The 21,380-nt window shown below is 55.4% G+C and overlaps 1 protein-coding gene across 7 annotated transcripts in view; it reads left to right on the forward strand.

The window, feature by feature from the left end:
- Positions 1–20,483, forward strand: part of TUB (TUB bipartite transcription factor) — an 82,739-nt gene extending 62,256 nt beyond the window's left edge. For 3 of the 7 annotated variants that reach the window (XM_060176985.1, XM_060176987.1, XM_060176988.1), the window contains exons 2-12: positions 4,315–4,366; positions 4,681–4,843; positions 9,207–9,347; positions 10,402–10,569; positions 11,570–11,691; positions 12,063–12,260; positions 12,489–12,601; positions 13,204–13,321; positions 15,297–15,395; positions 15,595–15,766; positions 16,183–20,483. In XM_060176985.1, the coding sequence (XP_060032968.1) occupies positions 4,315–4,366; positions 4,681–4,843; positions 9,207–9,347; positions 10,402–10,569; positions 11,570–11,691; positions 12,063–12,260; positions 12,489–12,601; positions 13,204–13,321; positions 15,297–15,395; positions 15,595–15,766; positions 16,183–16,316 (1,480 nt within the window). In that variant the 3' untranslated portion in view covers positions 16,317–20,483. The remainder of the gene's footprint in view (positions 1–4,314; positions 4,367–4,680; positions 4,844–9,206; positions 9,348–10,401; positions 10,570–11,569; positions 11,692–12,062; positions 12,261–12,488; positions 12,602–13,203; positions 13,322–15,296; positions 15,396–15,594; positions 15,767–16,182) is intronic. The other 4 variants (XM_060176986.1, XM_016190268.2, XM_060176990.1 and 1 more) reach the window with 3 other exon arrangements.
- The last annotated feature ends 897 nt before the right edge of the window (positions 20,484–21,380 follow it).

Below are 21,380 nucleotides of genomic sequence, written 5' to 3' on the forward strand. Positions count from 1 at the left end.
AAGCTTGCTTGTGACTCGTATTAGAATTGTCCCTCCACTTCCTTGCTTCCCGTGTGGCAGAACGACTGCTGTCTCCATAAAGACAAGTGACTCAGTTCTCCCTCCAGGGGTAACTTCTGAAAGGCCCCGGGTCCCAGACCCCTTGGCCCACAGAACTGAACTCCTCCATTCCCATGTTAAGCCCCTTTGGGAAGTCTTGCTTGGGGTGGAAAAATGGGAAACACAAGACTGGTGAGGTGATTGGTGGGGGGGGGGTCTGGGGCAGGCATGACCCCATGGATGTGTTCAGACGGGTCTCTGCCCTGTGGGAACCACCTTGGCCAGGCTGGTCCAGGTGCCATGACTTGCTGGTGAACTTGTGCCTACTAGTGACCGTACCTTCCAGTGATGCAGGCAGCCCCTCCTGAGCCTTTCCTGCCGTCTAGCCTCTTCCCCCACCATCGGAATGGAAAGCTGTGTTTACATCCATCCAGGTCAAGCAGCTGCCCCGTTAGCTCGCTCTCTGGAGAGAGACCAGCTATGGCTCACGTATGAGAATTATCTGTGTCAGTTGCAAAAGTGGGCCGGTGGGAGGGGGGCTGATTCTGGGGCCTCTTCCCCAGTGGTTCTGAATTAATCCCATCAGAGCTGCCTGCCTCTGGCAGTTTAAGGGCACTAGGTGCATGGGTCTGGAGGCAGTGCATTCTGGGAGGCAGGGACGCCCTCTCCCTTCTGAAGCTTCCCCCACCCCAGGTGCCCCTCTTCCAGGGTGTTTCTGCTACACTCTAAGCAGCCCTCAGGCAATGGAGACCACAGAGCTGGACAGTGGTGGTGGTGTGGTGTCTGGTATGAACACTGGGGGTTGTAGCCTGGCACCCTGAGTGGTCTTTGCTCCTTTGACAGCTCACTCACTGTGTGAGCTGGGGCCATTGGGGCATATTCCACTGAGTGATGGCAGGAAGGGTGAAAGCCTCTCCCACAGTTAAGCTAACTCCCTCTGGTGAGCACTGTCTCCCCACTTCCATGTGTATGGAGGAAGACTCGGGTTTAGGGACTTGCATATAGGACTTGGCCTTCTCCTGACAGATTTCTGTCACCACTCCTCACTGGCTCCGCGGGTCTTCATCCGTGTGGCTCAGTGAGCAGCTTTGTGTCTCTTCGGCAAGATTCATAGCATAGCTGGATCATGTAGGCGGGGTCTGCAGAGAGGGGGTTATATTGACGTTCCTGCCCAAACATGTTGGCCCAGCTGGCCTTTCCCATCCACAGATGTGCCACCCCTGTTTGTGCTCAGGCATAGCTCACTCTGGAGTTCTCTGTTGGGGTCTCAGGAACAAGGGGGCATGAAGGAGATGTCTCTCTGGGAAGTGAAGGGGTCACCTTGTTGGCCCTGGGCAGAGTGGAGGGGTTGTTGGCCACAGCAGACGGGGTTTCCCTGAGCCTTCTGAGCCCATGGTTAGTGCTTTCCTGGGCCCCCAGGAAGCGAGTGACAAAGGTGCCACCAGGGTCAGCTGCAAGCCCATCCATCAGCGCCCTGCTCCCCTCTGAGTCTCCTGGTGGGGCTGTAGCTGGCAGGCTGGACTTGGCAAGTGGTTCCATGATAGGAGCCCAGGTCATTAAGAAGCCATGATTGTCTCCTCGTGGTGACTGTTTAATGCTGCCTAGATCAAGCACCCGTCAGAACTGGGAGAGGTGCTGCCCGGGATGCAGAGAGGCAGGTTTTGGCAGTGCAGGAGGGGAGCCAGGGCCCAGAGGCGGTGCTGACAGAGAGTGCTTCCCACTGCCTGTGCTGTGTGCACACAGGTGCCTCAGTGAGGTAGCAACGCCACTTGCTGCAGGCTCAGCATGAGTGAAGTGGCCCGTGTCAGCCCCCTGTGGCTCCTAGGTGCACTGCTGCAGAAGGACCTGCCTCATGTGTCTCCTCAGTAGGTAGAACCACAGCCAGGCACAGGCAGCTTCTCAGCACTGCCACACACACCCCTGGCCATGCATGCGCCTTCCTTTGCTGCTTCAGCCGGGGATAGGGGAGGTGCTGAGGGTGCCCCTGGGTGCTTCCCCAGGTAGCTAAGGCTTCTGGACTTGTATCCATCCATTCTTCACTGAAGGCCTGTGGCCAAGTCCTCCAGCTCTAATCCTGACTGGCAGTTAGTGTTACTGAAGTCCCTTTTCTTTCTTTCTCCCACTTTTTTTTTTCTTCACTTTGTTAGCTCTGGCTTGTGGTGGTACCAGGGGTTGAACCAGGAACCTAGGAGCCTCAGACATGAAAGTCTTTGGCATAACATCTATGTCGTCTCCCAGGCCTTTAAGGTTCATGGCTCTTTGTCATATTCCCCAGTCCGGCAGTGGAAGTGGAAAGCAGCCTTCTACTCTGGGCATAATTGTGGAGAAAGTTCACAGCAGTGACTTCTAGGCACTGGGCAGCAAGGCTGCCATGGTTGGAACCACCAGTGGCCATGTGATCCAGCAGTTCTGGAAGTGGCTTTGCAGTTGAATGTCCCCTTCTCTGAGTAACCCTGCAGCCTAGTGTTCACACCACACAGGCTATTTTCCTTGTCCTGCTCAGCTAAACCCCAGGCCAGGGATGACCCAAGTCTCAGTCCTGTGAACATACAAGTGGTCCGTGACATTCCAGTAAGCTGTGAAATGTCCTCCCCTGTTGACACAAGGGGGGTGGCATTGTCCTGTGGTGGCCACAGGCCTCGTGTGTCCAGCACATGACTGAGAGATGATGGGCTGCCTCAAGCTTAGAGCTTGGTCAGCCCTCCATTTCTCCTCTGGGCAGGTGTCACTCCGCCCAGCCTGCAGTGTCGTCTACATGGTGGAAATAGTGACAGGCATGTGTGGCAGTACCGCTGGCCACAGTGCACGGTTTGGAACTGCCCCATGAGGTCAGTGTGCGATCAGGTGTTGCCCTGGCCTGTCCGTCAGGCATGGTGGGTACAGGGGCTGTAGCTGCTCACCTCGAGCAGGGGCCCTGGGCCCCGGGCTCACCCTGGTACCTGCATGCTGTCTTCAGGAGCCCCGCTGGCCCATGGCTGCACACCTGTGATGAGACTTGCCTCACCTGGCCTTGCTTTCAGGGAACAGACGTGCACTCTGAGGCGAGTGGGCTGAGGCCTTTCCTGAGAAGCATGTCAGGTTGAGAAGTATTTTCTCCTGAGCTCTGGCATATCTGGACTGGGGCAACTCTGGGTGTTAGGAAAGGCCTTTCCAGGGGCAAGGAGTAGGCCACCTGCCAATTAGAACTACACAGAGGCCTCCGAGACTGTGGCTGGGGTGCTGTCTGCTGTCCTTGGCTTTGCTGACGGACGCAGGTCATCCAGGTGATTGAAGGACATACCTGGCCCATGATTGTTCCAGCTAAAGAGGGTGTCTCCTGTCAGGAGGAGGTGGAAGTGGCTTGGCCTAGTCCTTGAGTGCTTTGTCCACCCCCAACCCCGCTTACATGAACATGATGCTCACCTGCCTCACGTGCACACAGGTGTGTGTACGTGTGGGCCCCTCCTTGTGTGTGCGCACATGTGAGATAGACTGACATACAGAGTGAGTGCCGTACATATGTCTGCAACTGAACCAGATCCTCAGGCTCCACCCCACCTGTACAGCTGCTCCGACGCTGATTTTGGTAGAACAGGGGCCTGGGTCTTATGTTTGTCTTGGGCTAGTGAGATAGCAAAGTCCCCTGAGCTACCAGCTGAGGTGAGGCTGCCTAACCCTGACTTCAGGGCCTTAGGCCACTGTGCCCTCCATGTCTGTGGCTGGGACGAGGCATGGTGGCTGGGCACTGATGAACTGTACCCCTACAGATGTCCCTCACCCAAAGCCCCCCAGCCCCCTTGGTGAGCATGGTCAGCATCTCTCTACCCCCTGCAGAGCAGGGTTCTTCTGTGAAGAGTGGTTAGCAGGTCTGCCCCAGGGCACCAGGCTTCCAGAAAAAAGGGAGAGAGGGGCAGCAGGAGAGGACAAGCCATGGGTGTGGGGCCTGGTTGCTGCCTCACATCTCTGGAGGAGTTCCCCCTGACTCTCAGGCAAGCCTGGCCCTCCCTGCTCTGGGCCCAAGGTGACAGGCTCCTGCTGCAGCCAGGCTGACTGGGTGGGCCTGGGATCCCGGCAGGAGATAAGCTCCTAAAGTGGCAGAAATTATAGCTCAGGCCTTTCAGTCACCCGTTGGCTTCCCTGAGAGAGTTGGTCTCCCATCCTCCTTCTCCCAGGTGGGTCACAGAGGCTCCTGGCCATGGTGGGAGAGTTTGGAGATCCCTGTGGGGCTGGAGGCGGGTGGTGGTGCATCCTGGCTCCTGGCAGACAGGCCCTGAGTGCCCCTCTCTCCTTCCACAGTGTCTTAGATGATGAGGGCACCAACCTGAGGCAGCAGAAGCTTGACCGGCAGGTGAGTGGGGCTGGGGCAGACCAGGCGGGGTGGGGGGCTCCTTTCCCAGGGTGGTGCTGTCTGGTGGTGAGGGTGTACATCCAGAGGGCCAAAGCAGGCTCTCCTCTTTGCCTGCTCAGCATGCACTGGCCCTGTGTGTGGGGCATCTGGGGCATCTGCCAGCAGCGTCCCAGCTGTCAGAGCTGCCTCTTGGGCTGTGGAAGCACGACCCTCCCTTTCTCCAGTCTGCTCTGGGGGCCTCTTGCTCCAGGTAGAGGCAGTGGGCTGCCTTCTCTGGACCCCTCAACATCCATGTCTGTCTGGTGCCTCTGTAGCGGGCTCTGCTGGAGCAAAAGCAGAAGAAGAAGCGGCAGGAGCCCCTGATGGTGCAGGCCAATGCGGACGGGCGGCCCCGGAGCCGGCGGGCCCGGCAGTCGGAGGAGCAGGCCCCCCTGGTAGAGTCCTACCTAAGCAGCAGTGGCAGCACCAGCTACCCAGGTAGGCGTCCCCTCTCCCCCAGTGACAGCCAGCCAGGGCAGGGCCCTATGCCGTGGCTTCCTGCCCTGGGACTACTGGGGGAGCCCCTCAGGGAATTCTGCTGGCCTGGCTTGGCCTGGCCTGGCCAGCTCAGGGGCTCCTCTCAGGCTGTCGCCAGGCCAAGTGTGGCTCCAGCCCAGGTGGACAGCTGAGTAACCCAGGGCTAAAGCCTCCCAGGGCTGGAGCTCCAAAGGCCAGGCCTCTGGCTGGAGCAGTTCATTGAGAGCAGAAGGCAGCTTCCAGGAGTGGAAGAGTATCCCTAGAGCACCCTGCCCATGGCACCTGTGCCACTTCCTGGAATCCCTGCACCTTCAGTCCCCCTGGCCCCTGAGCTGCAGGACCCTTCACAGCCCCTGCCCCCTCTTTGTGTGCTCTGGCTCTGTTCTCAGCTGCACCCTGTAGGAATGTTTCACCCTGAGTGACTCTGTGCTTGGAACCCGCCTGCTGAGGTTGTCTCTCAGGCCAGACCCAGCACTGATGCTGCCCAGTCTGAAAGAGGGACCGAGACGTGTGTCTGTACTGCCCCTTGCTGGTGTAGCTTCTCTGTCAGGCAGTGATGATAATGGCTTCCATGGCCAGGAGGCCCTGCAGAACCCAAGGTGCCCCTTCAGTCTGATTCCAGATCTGGAACCTCCAACCAATCCGAACCACTTTTAGCTGCCCCTGCGCAGAGCTAACCATTTCCATCTAGCTCCTGGGGGGCTCTCCACCTCCACCCCAGCTTCTGCTAGCCCAGCCCTTAACCCAGCCCTTGTCTGTTGTCTGCCCTGGAGGGTGGCGATGGTCTCACCCACCTAGTGCCCAGCCTTGTGTGTGAGCTTCTGCCCTTTGGGGAAGGCTGGCTTTAGACCTTTGCCAGTGGGTAGGGTACCTCAGAAGCCGTGGGCTTCAAGCTCTTCCTTGCTGAGGCTCCAGACCCCCTCCTCTTCTCCCAGGGTCTGGCCTTTGCTGTGGCCTTTGGGACTGTCTGCTGACCCAAGCTTGGAGTTTCCAGGCCCACTTATGCTCCCTCTCCAGTCACTAGATACTCTTGCACTGCCCTCTGCTGGCTCTTGGGGTTCATTCCAAGAGGCAAAGGAGAGAGTTTAGAAGAGCACAGTTCTTTCTGGTAAACAGCTACTGTCTGGGATCCTTCATGCTATCTACTCAACCAATTATTATTATTATTTTTTTAATTCTGGGAATAGACCCAACCGTTCATTCATTCATTCATTCCTTTCTTGCCACCATGGCTATCATTGGAGCTCAGTGTCAGCATAGCTTCATTGTTTCTGTTCACCATTTTCTATATAGAGGTGAGAGAGTTGAGGAGATGGGGGAGAGACACCTGCAGCACTGCTCCACCACTTGTGAAATCTGCCTCAAGCAGTTGGAGGCCAGGGGCTTGAACCTGGTCGTCTGTGTATGTTGACATGGATGCTCTACCCGCTGAACCACCACCTGACCCCACAATTCCCTTTGCAGTCAGGATGTAACTGACCTGAGCCTTTATATTTGTTTCAGCTATATAATAGTGATCAGATCCTGCAGAATGATCAGCACCGTGAGTCTGGTAAAGTCCATCATCACAGGTAGTTAGTTGCACCTGCCAATTAAATATGTATCGAGGACCTACTTTGTGCCAGGATCCAGGCTCACACAAGTGTGGCTTCCCATGCGTCAGGTCCAGGAGGTGGGCAGAGAATTAAGCCACCAGGCACAGGTATGCTTTGCAGAAAGCCAGATTCTGTGAGCAAGCAAGAAACGGCCAGCTCCTAGACCAGCAGTCAGGGAAGACTTCTCTAAGGAGGTGAGCCAGAGCCAAAGTCTGCAGGGTGAGTGGGAGCCAGTGAGGGCAGCTCAGGCAGGAGGAACTTGTTTTTATTTATTTATTTATTTATTTATTTTTAATATCTTTTTAAAAATATTTATTTATTCCCTTTGGTTGCCCTTGTTGTAGTTATTATTGTTGTTGATGTCGATGTTGTTGGATAGGACAGAGAGAAATGGAGAGAGGAGGGGAAGACAGAGAGGGGGAGAGAAAGATAGACATCTGCAGACCTGCTTCACCGCTTATGAAGCGACTTCCCTGCAGGTGGGGAGCCAGGGGCTCGAACCGGGATCCTTGTGCTTTGCGCCACCTGTGCTTAACCCGCTGCGCTACCGCCCGAATTCCACTATAATTTTTATTTCTTTATTGGGGATCAATATTTTATAGTCGACAGTAAACACAATAGTTTGTACATGCACCACTCATGTATTTCTTATTTTTCCACACCACAATACCACCCCCACTAGGTCCTCTGCCACCCTGTTCCAGGACCTGAATTCCCCAGAGTAAAGCTTTTCCTTTGGTGCACTACACCAACTCCAGTCCAGGTTCTGTTTAGTGTTTTCTCTTCTGATCTTGTTTTTCAACTTCTGCCTGTGAGTGAGATCCTCCCACATTCACCCTTCTCTTTCTGACTTATTTCACTTACCATGATTTCTTCAAGCTCCATCCAAGATGGGCTGAAAACAGTGAAATCACCATCTTTTCTCTGAAAATGTCCAAGAGTTGTAGTTTATCTATCTCTTCGTTTAACTGGCAGGAGGACCTTCTAGACCAAGGCTGTTGGAAGACGCAGTTCACTGTGTCCGGGCACTGGAAGAAGCTGGTGTGACTGGGAATTGTGTCCGAGAAGCAGAGTGTCTAGTGAGGCCAAGATGTAGGGGCTGGAGGAGCCCCACACAGGACGGTGCTCTTTTGCTTTCTTCTGACAGATAGATGTGCGCATTTTATTAAATACAATTATAACATGTTGGCCAGCATTTCTCCTTTGGCTAGTTTTGCTTGTTTCTATCTGTGTCACACCAGGTTCCCCTGCATTGCTTAACGCTGTGGTCTATTTACATAATCATTGTTTTGTTTGAGACCTGCCCTGGTTTAATCCCCATTGGTTTAATTCCCACTGGTTTGCACTCTTTTTCCACTCTGCCCCCTTATCCTACGTACTTCCTTTTACACCTTGCCACTTCCTTCCTGGAAAGTATAAATGCAGATGAATAAAGCCAGCATGGCATTGCATTCCTGCTCAGCCTGGTTCCTCTCCTGCGTTGCTGAGTAGGCAGCAGCCTAGGTTGGCTCCGGTAGAATTCTCTCCAACCCAGAGAGCACATGCCCGGGAAGAAACACCCTCAGGCTAGCCCAGCAATAACACTTCATTAATTTACTTTTTCTTACCTTCCAACCTCCCAGAGATAGCAATCATAGGTTTTTTTTTTTTCTCTCTCATCACTCTTGTCACCAAAGGTCCCCATCCCCACCCCCTGTAGACAACCACAATAGTTTTCCCATAGTCTTCGAGATTGACATTTTTTTTCTTCTTCACATTTGTATACTCAGTTCTTCATAATCTGCATATGAGTGAAGCCATTCTGTAATTGTCTTTCACCTCCTAGCTTGCTTTCACTGAGCATCATCTTCTCCAGTTCCGTTCACTTTATCCCAGAGGACACAATATCATCTTTTTTTATAGCTGCATAATACTCCATTAAGTATATGTCCTATAACTTTTTTTTTTGATTCAGTCATCTCTCAAAGGATATTTTGGTTGTTTCCAAGTTTTTGCTATTGTAAAAAGCCACTGTGAACCTGGGGATGCATATGTCCCTTCGAATCAGTGTTATTATATCTTTTGGGTAAATGCCTATGAGTGGAATTGCTGGATCATAAGGTATTTCCATTAGTATTTAAGGATTCTCCAGACTGTTCTCCATTGGCTGCACCAGTTTGCATCTCCCCAGCAGGACAGTTCCTTTCTCTCCATGTCCTCTCCAGAACTGTCCAGCAGCTAAAGGGCAGTGCCGTGCTTTACTCCAAGCAATGAGAAAGCATTTAAGGCCCCTGTACAGATGGGGTTCTGGCGTGTGGAGGCCTTGGAGGCCCGCCCGGCTGTGTCCTGTCTGAGCTCTCCCACCAGGCTGCGCAGACTCCCTGGAGCACAGGCCTGACTAGTCTCATGGGGAGTCACAGCCTCTTCTGTTCACTCAACACCTCTGACAACCCACACACTCCCAGGAGCACTTCCACCCCTGCTCAGGCTCCGCTTGCTGGGCCATTCTGCCTCTCAGTGGATGATGGTGGTTGGCTGGACTGGAGCCTCCTCTCACCTGGATGGTGGTGCAGCCTCCTTTCAGCGTCCCCTGCCCTGACATTATCGCCTGGTGGACAGCAGTGGGCCTGGAGTCTCAGGGTCTGGGGGGCTGGGGCTGCTGTGCTGGAGAGAGTGTTCACGCTGGAGTGCCGATCTCATATGCTACCCTTTGTGTGTGTGTGTATGTGTGTGTCTCGGACTCTCCTAAGCAGTGCAAGAGGCTGACTCGCTCGCCAGCATGCCACTGGGAGCCGCCCGCCCAGCAGCACCAGCCTCAGCCAAGAGAACCAAGGCCTCGGCGGGGGGCCAGGGCAGGGCCTCCCGGAAGGAGAAGAAGGGCAAGCACAAAGGTTGGCTCGCCTGGCCTGCAGGACCCTCCCTGGGAGGCCTGGCCCTCACTGTTGGCTTTGGGGGAGGAGGGGGTGCAGATTTTTTACCCTCCAGCCTAGGAGATGGGGGACAAAGGAGGGAGTTTCTGTGAAGGCACGGGTGGGCTCTCAGCCCCCACCCAGCTGGCCCACAGGCTTCTCCTAGCTCCTTAGGAATGAAGTGCAGCCCAGTCAGTCCCTCTCCTACCTGCCTCTGTCCTTCCCCTGGAGGGTAGCACCCAGCTTGGGCCAGGGTCCCCCTCCCAAGAGTATCGCTGCCCCAGCAGCCTTTACAGTCCCCACACAGCCCTTCCTGTTGGAACAAGAGCTCCCCCAGTTCTGCTTGAGGCCCAGCTCCTTGCTCTGGACCCACAAACAAGGGGCTCCCCTCTTTCCAGAAAAGTACCCCAAAAGATCACATGTGATGACCCCCAGCCTGTGCCCTGCCTCTGCTGCCTGGGCACCCTGTTTCTGTGGGTCAGGACTGGACAGTGATGGGCCTTAGTTCCTTGAGTTCTGGAAATTAGTATCTTGGGTGGCACATGACCAGATGAGCTGTTTCCTCCTGTGTGGACCAGGTCTTCTGTCCTGAAACTAGTGCCCAGGCAGGAAGGGTAAGGGCTGGCAGGGTCAGGACTCAGCAGCACTATGTGTGTCCTGTGTGTGTGCTCGTCCGAGAGAGAGGATGCCTGCCCACCTGCCCGCCCTGTGACCTACAGCTAGCTGTGCTTTCTGCTATGCTCTACCATGCTTCTCTGTGCAGTTGGGTTTGCAGGTGCTGCTTCCACCTGGGGGTGGGAGGCCTTTCCAGCCAACCCTCAGTAGCTATCAGTAATTCGGGGAACCGGCAGTCCCTCCCTCATAGTTTCCCCATCACCAGAGGCTGACAGCAGTCATTAGTTGCATAAAACCAGTTTTGCAGATTCCCCCTCATGCACGCAGACTCACGCCTCGCCACTACCTGCATGTCTGAGGATCTAGGTCCTCCCTCCCTCCCTCCCGCCCGCGGGGACTCAGGAGTGTCCCCGGCCTGCAGGCACCAGCGGGCCAGCAGCACTGGCAGAAGACAAGTCTGAGGCCCACGGCCCAGTGCAGATCCTAACCGTGGGCCAGTCGGACCACGCCCAGGACACAGGGGAGACGGCAGCTGCTGGGGGCGCACCGCCCAGCGGGCAGGACCTCCGTGCCAAGATGCAGAGGAAGGGTGAGCCCCGTGGGGGGTCCAGAGACGCCCCTAAAGCTCAGTCCAGGTTCCATGGTGCTCCCTTCTCTGGGAGCACAGTGCTCCCTGCTCAGTCCCAGCCCCTCCCAGACCTTGTTGGGGCCACACTGGGGCCAGGGTCACCATGGGCAGGGGAAGAAGGCCGAGGGAAAGGTGTGAGCTAGAGTGACCAGCCAGTCCAGTCTTCAGTGCTGTCCCCAGGGAGGCCCAGGCTGGAGACAGATACCTTTTTCCTTTGCAAAAGCTCCCTTTTCAGGAAGTTTTCCCTTCACTGAGCTGGGGGGTTGGGACCAGGCTGCCAAGTGACAGGGCTGACCCTCCCCAGAAACCTGCTGCCCAGGCAGTCTCAGGCCCTGCCCTGGGGACCCGAGTGGGCGGCAGAGGGAGCCCGGCAGCACCCCACGCTCTCCGGGGTCAGGTCAGGGGTGGTATCCCAGGAGGAAGAAGCAGAGGCTGTCGGCCTCTCCTGAGCAGATTCCCTGTTCTGCAGTGGCCACGGCCTACAGTGAACCTGAGTCAGGGGCCAGACTCCCAGCACAGGGTCAGCGCAGGCTTGCAGCCCAGGGCTGAGTCCCCTGTCTGTCCAAAAGGTAGGGCTGGTGGAGGGACTAGGTTCAAACATGGGGGGTGGCGGGAGCACCCTGAGAATTGGGATCAGCCTGTCAAGACATGCACCTGAGTGTCCGTGTGTCCGTGTTTGTGTGTGTGTGTGTGTGTGTGTGTACACACCAGGTTGTAACTGCGAGTCTGATTACATGTGTGTACATGTGGTTGTGTGACTGCATATGTGCCTCTGCTGGTTTACACGTGGCTGTGTTTGTGTGCATATGTGTACATGTGGTTGTGTGTGTGTCTGTGTCTGTGTGTGGATGTGTGTGGATTTATGTGCACGTGACTGGTGTAGGTGAGTTGGTGCCTGTGACCCGTCTGCCACACACCAGTCTGTGTGACTGCGCCCCCCCTGCTGCCCCTGCTGGCCCAGGCATCTCCAGCAGCATGAGCTTCGACGAGGAAGAGGAGGATGAGGATGAGAACAGCTCCAGCTCCTCCCAGCTGAACAGCAACACGCGCCCCAGCTCTGCTACCAGCAGGAAATCCACCAGGGTGAGTGGGCGTTGGAGCCCGAATGAGGGTGTGAGGAGGTGATAGGGGCAGGGGGTTTCTTGGGGCCCAGGGCCCCTCAGGAGTATCTCTGATCTGGGCTGCTGTGTCCTCCTGGCTGCCTCCCCGGCGCTTCAGCCAGGCTTGGAAAGAGGATGCTGGAACCAGGCATGGTGACCTCAGAGAACTGGTCCTGACCCCACCTCAACCCCCAGAGCTTGCTGAGGGGACGGACTGAGAGCCTGGCTGCTGAGTCCAGGGCTGGGCTAGACCCTGCCCTGCCGCCCCACACCAGGGGATAGCCCCGGCTCCCCTCCCACCACAACTCTCACTGTGTGCCACCCACAGGCTGACGATGTCCCCCTTCCCTGTAGGAGGCTGCCTCTGCCCCCAGCCCGACAGCCCCAGAGCCATCCGGGGATGTTGAGGTTCAGGACCTTGAGGAATTTGCGCTGAGGCCAGCCCCCCAGGGCATCACCATCAAGTGCCGCATCACGCGGGACAAGAAAGGCATGGACCGGGGCATGTACCCCACCTACTTCTTGCACCTGGACCGTGAGGATGGCAAGAAGGTGAGGAGGTGGCCCGAGCATGCCTGTCCCCAGAGAGGATGGCAGTGCTGGGGGAGTGACTGGGGTGTGTGTGTGTGTGTGTGTGTGTGTGTGTGTGTGTGAGAGTGTGTGTGCGCGGACACACGCAGTATGTGTGAGGGAGAGGGAGGGAAGGGGTGTGTCCGGGGCTGAGGTGGGAGGCACTGGGGTGACTGGCCCCTAGACTGTGACCTTGCTCTCCTCCCCAAGGTGTTCCTCCTGGCAGGAAGGAAGAGAAAAAAGAGCAAAACTTCCAATTACCTCATCTCTGTGGACCCAACAGACTTGTCTCGAGGAGGGGACAGCTACATCGGGAAACTTCGGTAGGTGGGCTCCTGGGCAGCTCTCCAAGCCTAGGGGGTCCTTCATGTCCACGAGACCCAGCGGTGCTCACCCCCCAGCCTGGCTTAAGTTGCTTCTGGGAAGTGGGGGCACAGATTCCAGCCAGAAGTGGCTCCCAGGGAGTCCCTGATGATTAGGGTCACCACGAAGTGGCCACCTCAGCTGCAAGTTCAATCCCAGGAATCCCTCATGGAAGGAAGTCACAACAGTCTTTGAGTTGGGGGTGCGGGGCTTCTGAAGAACAGAGGGCTGGGTCTGGGGGGACACAGGTCAAGCTGAGAGGTGGGGCTCGAGCAGGAGTCACAGGCCAGCTGGGCCGTAGACCACCTCACCATCTCCACTCCTGCCAGCAGGGAGCGGGCATGTCTGCCCTTCAGGGAGACCACCACACCCAGACCCACCTGCCTTAACTCGGGGCAAGCCTGGCTCTCCTTCCCACAAAGCCTTTTCAAGAAAGGGCATTCGGAAATCTGCACTGTCCCCGTGGCAGCTCAGTATGCTTCATGGGCTCTTCATGCGACCAACCAGACAGGGCCTGGGGAGGAGGGTACAGGACCACATGTTGACTGTGCCTGTCCTCCAGATCCAACCTCATGGGCACCAAGTTCACCGTCTACGACAACGGCGTCAACCCACAGAAGGCGGCTGCCTCTGCTGTGGAAAGTGGGACCTTGCGGCAGGAGCTGGCAGCTGTGTGCTATGTGAGTCCTGGGTCCTGGGGTCTCTGCTGGCCACCTTAGATGGAGAGGCCAGACAGTAGGGGGCAGGGCTGGCCTCTGGCATGACCCCACCTGGGCCGGGGGACCTGGGCCTGGGTCTGTGCTGCTCGGGCACAAGAGGGGAAGCCGAGTGCTTGGCATGTCTCCAGGCCGCCCTGTGGTTTCCAAGTCCTGCCTAGACCTTGTGGCACTTTGAGTGTCCGTCTCGGCATCTTTGTTTAGTCTAAGAGAACAGTCCTGGGTGCAGATAAGGAGACCACAGCTCAGAGTCTGGGGTGCTTTCCAGTGTCACAGTTCATCAGTGACACGACTTGGAGGGGGCCAGGCAGTAGCACACTAGGTTAATCGCACATGGTGCGAAGTGCACGGACTGTCATAAGGATTCCGGTTTGAGCCCCCAGCTCCCAACCTACAGGGTGGTCGCTTCACAAGCGGTGAAGCAGTACTGCAGGTGTCTTTCTCTCTCCCTCTGTCTTCGCCTCTCTCTAGATTTCTCTCTGTCCTAGACAACGACAGCAGCAGCAGCAGCAGCAGCAATGGCAGCGATAACAATAAATACAACAACAAGGGCAACAAAAAATGGGGTGGGGGGGAAATGGCCTCCAGGAGTAGTGGACTGGTAGTGCGGGCACGATAATCCTGGAGGCCAAAAACAAAGTAATGACCCAACTGGAATACAGATGCTGGGCATGTCTTCACCGCATACATGGACTCTCTTCCTTGCTATAGAGCTGGGTCTTACAGACATCCAAGATGTCACCACTCCCAGGCTGTCTGTCCCTTTCCCTCCCTCCCCCACCCGTGTTATCACTTAGAGTCACTGCCTGTGTAGCTCCTCCACTTTCCCCTCCTCTCCTTACTTTGTCTTCCTTTTCCCCTCCTCCTTCCCTCCTTATACCATGTCTCTTTCTTCCTTTTTTTTTTTTTTTTTGACACAAGGTAAGAGACAGAGATGGCAAGATGCCTGCAGCACTACTTATAAATCTTCCCCCCATAGGTGGGAACCAGAGACTTGAACCCAGTGAGCTCTCTTTCTCTGGCTCCTACTTGTTAAAAAATGAATGGTTGCCACCCCCATCAACTTGGCTGTTGGCACTTCTCAGAGGCTAATTGTGAAGAAGCCCTTATTTTGTGTGGCTCTATGGTGCCACCTGCTGGTCAACTTTGGGGAAGCAAGCTCAAATCTCCAGGTAGCTTAGTGTGTCCTCCAGCATATTCCAAATACAGTTTGAGGCTCTGAGGGTAGTATAGAAGTGGTAGTATAGAAGGGGGCTGGGGGGTGGCGCACCTGGTTGAGTGCACACATTGCAGTGCACAAGGGCCTGGTTCAAGCCCCCAGGCCCCATCTGCAAGGGGAAAGCTTCACGAGTGATGAAGCAGTGTTGCAGGTGTCTATCTCTCTCCCTCTCTATCACCCCTTTCTCTCAATTTCTGGCTATCTCTATCCAATAAATAAAGATAATAATAATAATAATAATAATAATAATAATAAAAAGAAGTGAACAAAACAGACACACACTATACCCTTAAGGGACTTACACTTAGTGGGGAAAGAAAGCTTTAAAACATTTAAATGGGACCTGGTTGAGTACACACGTTACAGTGTACAAGGGCCCAGGTTTAAGCCCAGTCGCCCCCTGCAAGGGGGAAGTTTCACAAGTGGTAAAACAGTGCTGTAGGTTCCCCCCCCTCACTCTCTCCATATCTTCCTCTTTCCTCTGAAAATAAATGTGTGTGTGTTGAGCAGATGGAGGAGTTGCCTTGCTCAGAAAGTGAAGAAGCCCTCTGAGGAGCTGCTTCTGGCAGCTGGGGGTATAGGAGCTCCCTGTTCTGGACGTGTGGGGTTTGGAGAGGCCCCTTAAACTCCCCCTCAGAGAAACTGGCCCCGCTTCTGTTCCCTTCTCTCCAGTGGGGGAGCAGAGTCCTCAGATGGTCACAGTTGAATTCCATCTTTCAGGAAACAAATGTCTTGGGCTTCAAAGGGCCTCGGAAGATGAGTGTGATCGTCCCAGGCATGAACATGGTTCACGAGAGGGTCTGCATCCGGCCCCGAAATGTGAGTCTCTACCCCTCCCCCACCTCCCTTTCCACTTCCCCAGCCTCTGCAGGAGCTCAGAGGCCACAACTCCTGCTGCGGTGGGTGTGGCTGGCTCATGGGAGGAGCCCCGCAGGCTTGGCCGGGGAGAGAGCCCCCCTTGGGGTGGACAGGGTGGTGCCGAGGCCTGGGCTTGGCTCAGCTGAAGCTGCCCTCCCAGGAGCACGAGACGCTGCTCGCGCGCTGGCAGAACAAGAACACGGAGAGCATCATCGAGCTGCAGAACAAGACACCTGTCTGGAACGACGACACACAGTCCTACGTCCTCAACTTCCACGGGCGCGTCACTCAGGCCTCTGTGAAGAACTTCCAGATCATCCATGGCAATGACCGTGAGTGTTTCTACTGCGCCTCTGCTCTGCTCCCTGCCCGACAGGGGCCCTTCAGCTCAGGTTCAGCCAGTGTGAGCCAGTTACCTGCTCTTGATTAGTCACTGACGGGGTGACCCTAGATCTGCGCCTTGGCAGTCTTGAATGTGCGGGGACACTTCCTGAATGGGCTTTTTCTCCCTCCCACCCCCACCCCCACCCCCACCCCCACCCCCAATCTCCCATGTGTGTTCACCTCTCTCCCTCGCCCCTGCTCTTGCTCTCCTGCTGGTCTGTTTCCCCTTCTTTGGGATTCCCTTCCTCTCTGTTTCTTGCTCTGCCTTTCCTCTTGGACACCTCTGGGTGTCTCTGTCCTTCCTTGTCTCCCCTGGCCTTACCCTGTCATCCCCCCTCTTGCCCCCGCTCATGTCCGGCTCCAGCCGACTACATCGTGATGCAGTTTGGCCGGGTGGCGGAGGACGTCTTCACCATGGATTACAACTACCCGCTGTGTGCGCTGCAGGCCTTTGCCATCGCCCTGTCCAGCTTCGACAGCAAGCTGGCCTGTGAGTAGAGGCCTGCTTCTGCCCTTTGGGGTTGCCCGGCCCGGAGTGGAGCTGCCTGCCTGCCCTCTATACCTAGGCCTCCTGCCAGGTGGACCTCGGCTCTCAGTGGGCTACCTGGCTCAGCCGACCAGGAACTGGCGCCTCTGCCCCCTGCTGGGGTGGGGCCGGCCGCATGAAGGGATTAGAGTGAATTCTTTCTGTGCCCTGAAGACACACACACACATACACACACACACACACACTGCTCTTGGGTTGGTTCACTGCTGTAGTCATGTTTGCCAAGCTGGGCAACTTCTTCAGCTGGGAAGGCAGGAAGAGGAGCAGGGAGAGGAAGCACAACACAGGGCCTCCCTGCTCAGCTCTCCACCTGGCCCATATGTCAGACCATTTGGGGTCCCCAGCAGTAAGGGGTAGCACATCAGCTTCTGAAGGCCCCTGCCAGACCTGGGATGGCACAGGGGCCAGGGGAGCTGAGTGGAGGAACCTTACCAGGATTGCAGGGGCCTGGCTGGCTGCACTGTGGGAACTGGCTGGTGGCCTAGGGTCCGAGCTTGATTTCTCTGGGCGCACAGAGGCAGCAGTAAGCCGGCTCTCAAGGCCAAATGTCTTGGAAGGTGGGTCTGAAATCACGGGCTGCCTGGGCCTGGGCTGTCCTGGGAGTTGTCTGCAGAGCAGCCCTAGGTGGGGCCCCAGGCTGTATACACGTGGGCAGCCGCCCCTTGTGAGCCACGGCATGTACAGGGGAGAAGGTCCTACTTGCTGCAGGGACCCAGTGGAGCTGCCACCCGCCATCACATGAGCTCACGGTTGTGGAGGGCTTCTGGTGTTTTGTGGTGTTTTTTTTCAAAGGTAGAAATGGGAGAGGACAGCTATGGGGGTATTTTACAACCAGGAGAGTTGAGAGGTGGCAGGACCCTTAGAGGCATCACCTAATATAACCCTAGCTTCAGGCTAGTCACACTCAGAAAGAGGAACTTGCCCTAGGTGGCTTGATAGGTTAATGGCTGAGTTCAGAACCCCAGCACACTCCCATTTCCCCTACCCCCCCACCCCGCCCCGTGAAACCATTTTCTCTGGCTTTCTTGGGGTCCAATTCACACACCCTTGTCTTGTCCCAGTATCAGAAACTTAGAAATGGCGGAATTGGTGTTTGAGATTCAGTAAGAAGTTGGCACTTAGTTCCATGATGAAAGCTGTGTGGCTTTGGCATGTGAGTCTGATCGGGACCTGCCTGCGCCCGGCACTTCTGAGTGGGCCTGAGCAGGGCACACTCTGCCGCTGCCCTCTTCCCTGTGGATGCCCTTGCCCCACAGAATTGGGCACTGCTGGCTCCTGCCTGCTGGTCATTTTCTTGGCAGAGCTCCGAGCCCAGAGGGAGGCCAGCAGAAAGCAGTGGGGAGTTGCTCTCCACTTCAGAGTAGATGTGCTTAGAAAGGTTCTGTAGAAACTGAAACTTAAAAATATAAAACTGTACTGGACATGCAGTGGTGTTGCTGCAGGAGTTGTGTGGGCTTGGTGGAGGGAGCATGCTCTCATGTCCTGTAGTCTAGGCTGTGCCAGGCTGAGTGGGTGCTTAGAGGAAGACATACTGGTACCAGTGCAGATCTGGCGCCATCTGGCGGTGCCTCAGGCCCGTGTCTCTTGAGTGGCCCCTCTGGAGACCCAGCCTTGGTGGGCATGTTCTCTTCTCCAGGATGCTGTGGAGGGCACTGGGACTTCCCATGCAGGGGCTGCACCTGGACCGTTTCCCAGCGCAATACTGTGGAGCCATCCTCCTACCTGTAGCTGAGGGTTCTCAGACGACGGGAGCTATTTATTGATAACATTTCTCTAAGTCAAGTCGAGGCTGTTTTCTCTCAGTCTGTGATCTGAAGAGAGAACTAAAGGTGATTGTGGATTCTGGTTTGTGGCAGAGTTAAAGACTCAGACAAGGATAAGCCTGGTCCTTTGCTTCCTCTAGTACATGAGTTAGGGACACGGCAGCTGGGTGGGAACGTGGGCTGAGCTGTAGAGCCGGGGCTTGGATGGTGGCCTCCGCCACTAAGCCTTGTTGGGCACTGAGTGACAAGCTGGAGCAGCTGCGTCACCTGCTGGAGATGCAGCCTCAGGAGACCTGCTCTGAGGCCCCACTCCTGAAGCTGGTTTCCTCTGGCCACTGGGGCCATAGGCGTGGTGTTGACTGTGAGCTGCCGGGGCCCCTGGGGCCCCCGTCCCAGCCTCTCCTACAGTTGAGTCTTGTCCTTCACACCCTGTACCCGGTTGGTCCATGGCTGGGCCAGGCAGGGGCTGTGGGGACCTTCGGCAGCTTCTCCTCAACTTGTCCCGGAGATCCCCCCCCAACTGTTCTGCGGAGTGATGATATTCACCCTGACCTTTCTCCAAATTCTAGCTTTCTGTTCCTTCTGGCTTCAAGGTGCTCTGTGTCTGTCTGTCTGTCTGTCTCTCTCTATCTATCTCTCAGTCTGTCTCTCTCTCTCTCTCTCTCTCTCTCTCTCTCTCTCTGTGTGTGTTTGTGTGTGTCTGGGGAAAGGGGCAGTCCCCAGTCCATCACACTCCTAAGCCTGAGTCGAAGAGGAGGCTGATTACAGTTGCAGTCACTCGTGGCTTCACGCCCTTTTGTCAGAAAGCTTGCCTGAGCAGCTTGGGAACTAGCATAGTGGGTAAGCAGAAGAGGCTGTAAGGTCCCAGGTTCAGTTCCTGGAATCACCGGAAGCCAGAGCTGAGCAGTGCCCTTTTTGTTGTTGTTGTTGTTGTTATTTAAAGAGAGACGGCAAGTCTGGGAACATCCCGGCACTTTTTTCAGGGTTCTGCTGAGTTTTCGACTTCCTACTCTGTGTTCTTTAAAGGAACGAGCCTGCCACATGCATGCATTTGGATGGATTTTTGACTGTGTTCTAGTGAATGTGCCTTAAAAATCACAGCACTAGTTCAGAAGGAGCCTGTAAAGCCAGACTCCTGCTGAGGTAGGTGTTGAGGAGTCAGAGTGGGGTGGAGCCCGCCTCTGGCAGTGGAGAGGTCCACACACATGCAGAAGCAGAAGCCCAGGTCTCCCTCCCTCTGGGGTCCCAGTGAGGGGAGCTGGCACGCAAGCACAACTCCCATCTCCTCAGTGAAGCCCCCGGTGGTTTGCCCTCACTGCGGAGACACAGGCCTTCCCGCCTCTGTAACTCCTCCTCTTGACTGATGCCACCTGGCCCTCCACACACTTCCGAGATGGCTCTGAGCAAGCCTGCGTACTTGTGGCACCTGCAGCCGCTTGGCACCCACGCGGTGGGACCCGACCGCCCTGGGGTCCGGCTGGTGGGCCGGCATGACTTCCAGAACAGGCTGGGGGACAGAGGCACTGTCACCTTGGGATGTGGGGAAGGGCAGCTTTAGTTTTATCAATTTTCCAACCAAGGTGAGAGGCAAGTCGGTCTGCGGAAGCCACTACTGTACTTAGAAACTTATATGATTTTGAAAAAACAAAAAACAAAAAACTTCCTAGGTCTATAATCTCTCTAGGTCCGTTTTCTCACCTACACAGTGAGAGTTGGACTGTCACACTTGCTGGGGTTGGGGTGAGTGAACGTCGCACCTTGCTTTCATCACTTCCTTTTCTGGCTCGTCACTGTGCCTTTTTCTTTCCGGAGAAGGACATCACCTCCCCTTTTTCTGTTCCCTTGCCTCCCTTTTCCCCCACCATCAAGTCCTGGGCAGGGCTAGAGATATGGCCGAGACCCAGATCTCCTCGGAGGTGACAGAAAAGGAACTCCGACCTCTTGATGTACCCCACACTGGTGAAAGAGGGCACCGAGTCAGGGTGGGTGGCTGGCATGTCCCTTGCTGGGAGCGGACATGCAGCCAGATCTCCTAGTGCGTAGAGCCTGTCTGTCTGTCTGTCTGTCTGTCTGTCTGTCTGAACACGATCGTCTTTTCCTATTTTGGAGTGGCCAGACATTGTATTTTTGTTCGAAATTATCTGGAGTTTTAGACGAACTTGCAAAACTGTGCTTTTTATCAAGTGATTTTTTTTTTGAATAAAATCTTTGGTATTCTGGAGCAAATGTATTTATTTATCCTCTGTGCAACGACAAAGTCGGTATTTTCCCATGTTGACGTCATGTACATTGTAGAAGTTAGTGTTTGTCTAAGCACAGAGCGTATATGAGCAAATTAAACTTGAATTGTTTCAACAGGCTGTGCCTTCTTTTATCCCCTTTTCTTTCTTTTATTTTTTTAAGCATATTTATTTATTTACTTACTTCCTTTCGTTGCCCGTGTTGTTTTATTGTTGTAGTTATTATTGATGCCATTGTTGTTGGATAGGACAGAAAGAAATGGAGAGAGGAGGGAAAGACAGAGAGGGGGAAAGAAAGACAGACACCTGCAGACCTGTTTCACCACCTGTGAAGCGACTCCCCTGCAGGTGGGGAGCCTTAGGCTTGAACCAGGATCCTTACACTGGTCCTAGTGCTTTGCACCTCCTGCGCTTAACCCGCTGTGCTACCGCCCAACTCCCTCAGCCTCCTCCTTAGAGGAGGGAACAAAGCATACTTCCTTGCAACACCACTCATCATACCTTCTGAGGGGTGGGGAGGACGGAGCTACTGACACCATGGCCCAACTGTTCTCTGACGTGGCTCTTCAGTTCCAGGGTGGTCTGAACCACACGCAGAGGCTAGGAAGGGATCAAGGAGGTAAGATGAGCAGTCCTCTACTGGCCCAGCTGTGAAGAAAGGGCTGTTGACTCCTAGGACATACTCCCCACTGTGGACAGCCACTGAGCTGAAGGGGGTCAAGAGGCCCAAGGAATGAACAGAAGTAACAGGATGGTTCAGCTATTTCCTGCCTCTGGCAGCGCCTTATGTATTTAAGCAGAACTGGGACAGAATGCCTGGGAGCTTCCTTTCCAGATTGTGGCAAAAATGAATCTGGGAGCAAGGGAGGCTGCACTGGAAGGAGGCAAGATGCTCACCAGCTGGACAAGTCCTGACTTCAGTGGCCCACAGGCTGCAGGGCCATCCCGACAGTCAGGGTCAGCCATATGGTGTCAAATGTGACAGGCTGGCCCCCTCAGGACCTGAGGACAT

This window comes from Erinaceus europaeus, chromosome 17 (assembly GCF_950295315.1).
Source record: "Erinaceus europaeus chromosome 17, mEriEur2.1, whole genome shotgun sequence".
In the NCBI taxonomy this organism is placed as follows: Eukaryota; Metazoa; Chordata; class Mammalia; order Eulipotyphla; family Erinaceidae; genus Erinaceus; species Erinaceus europaeus.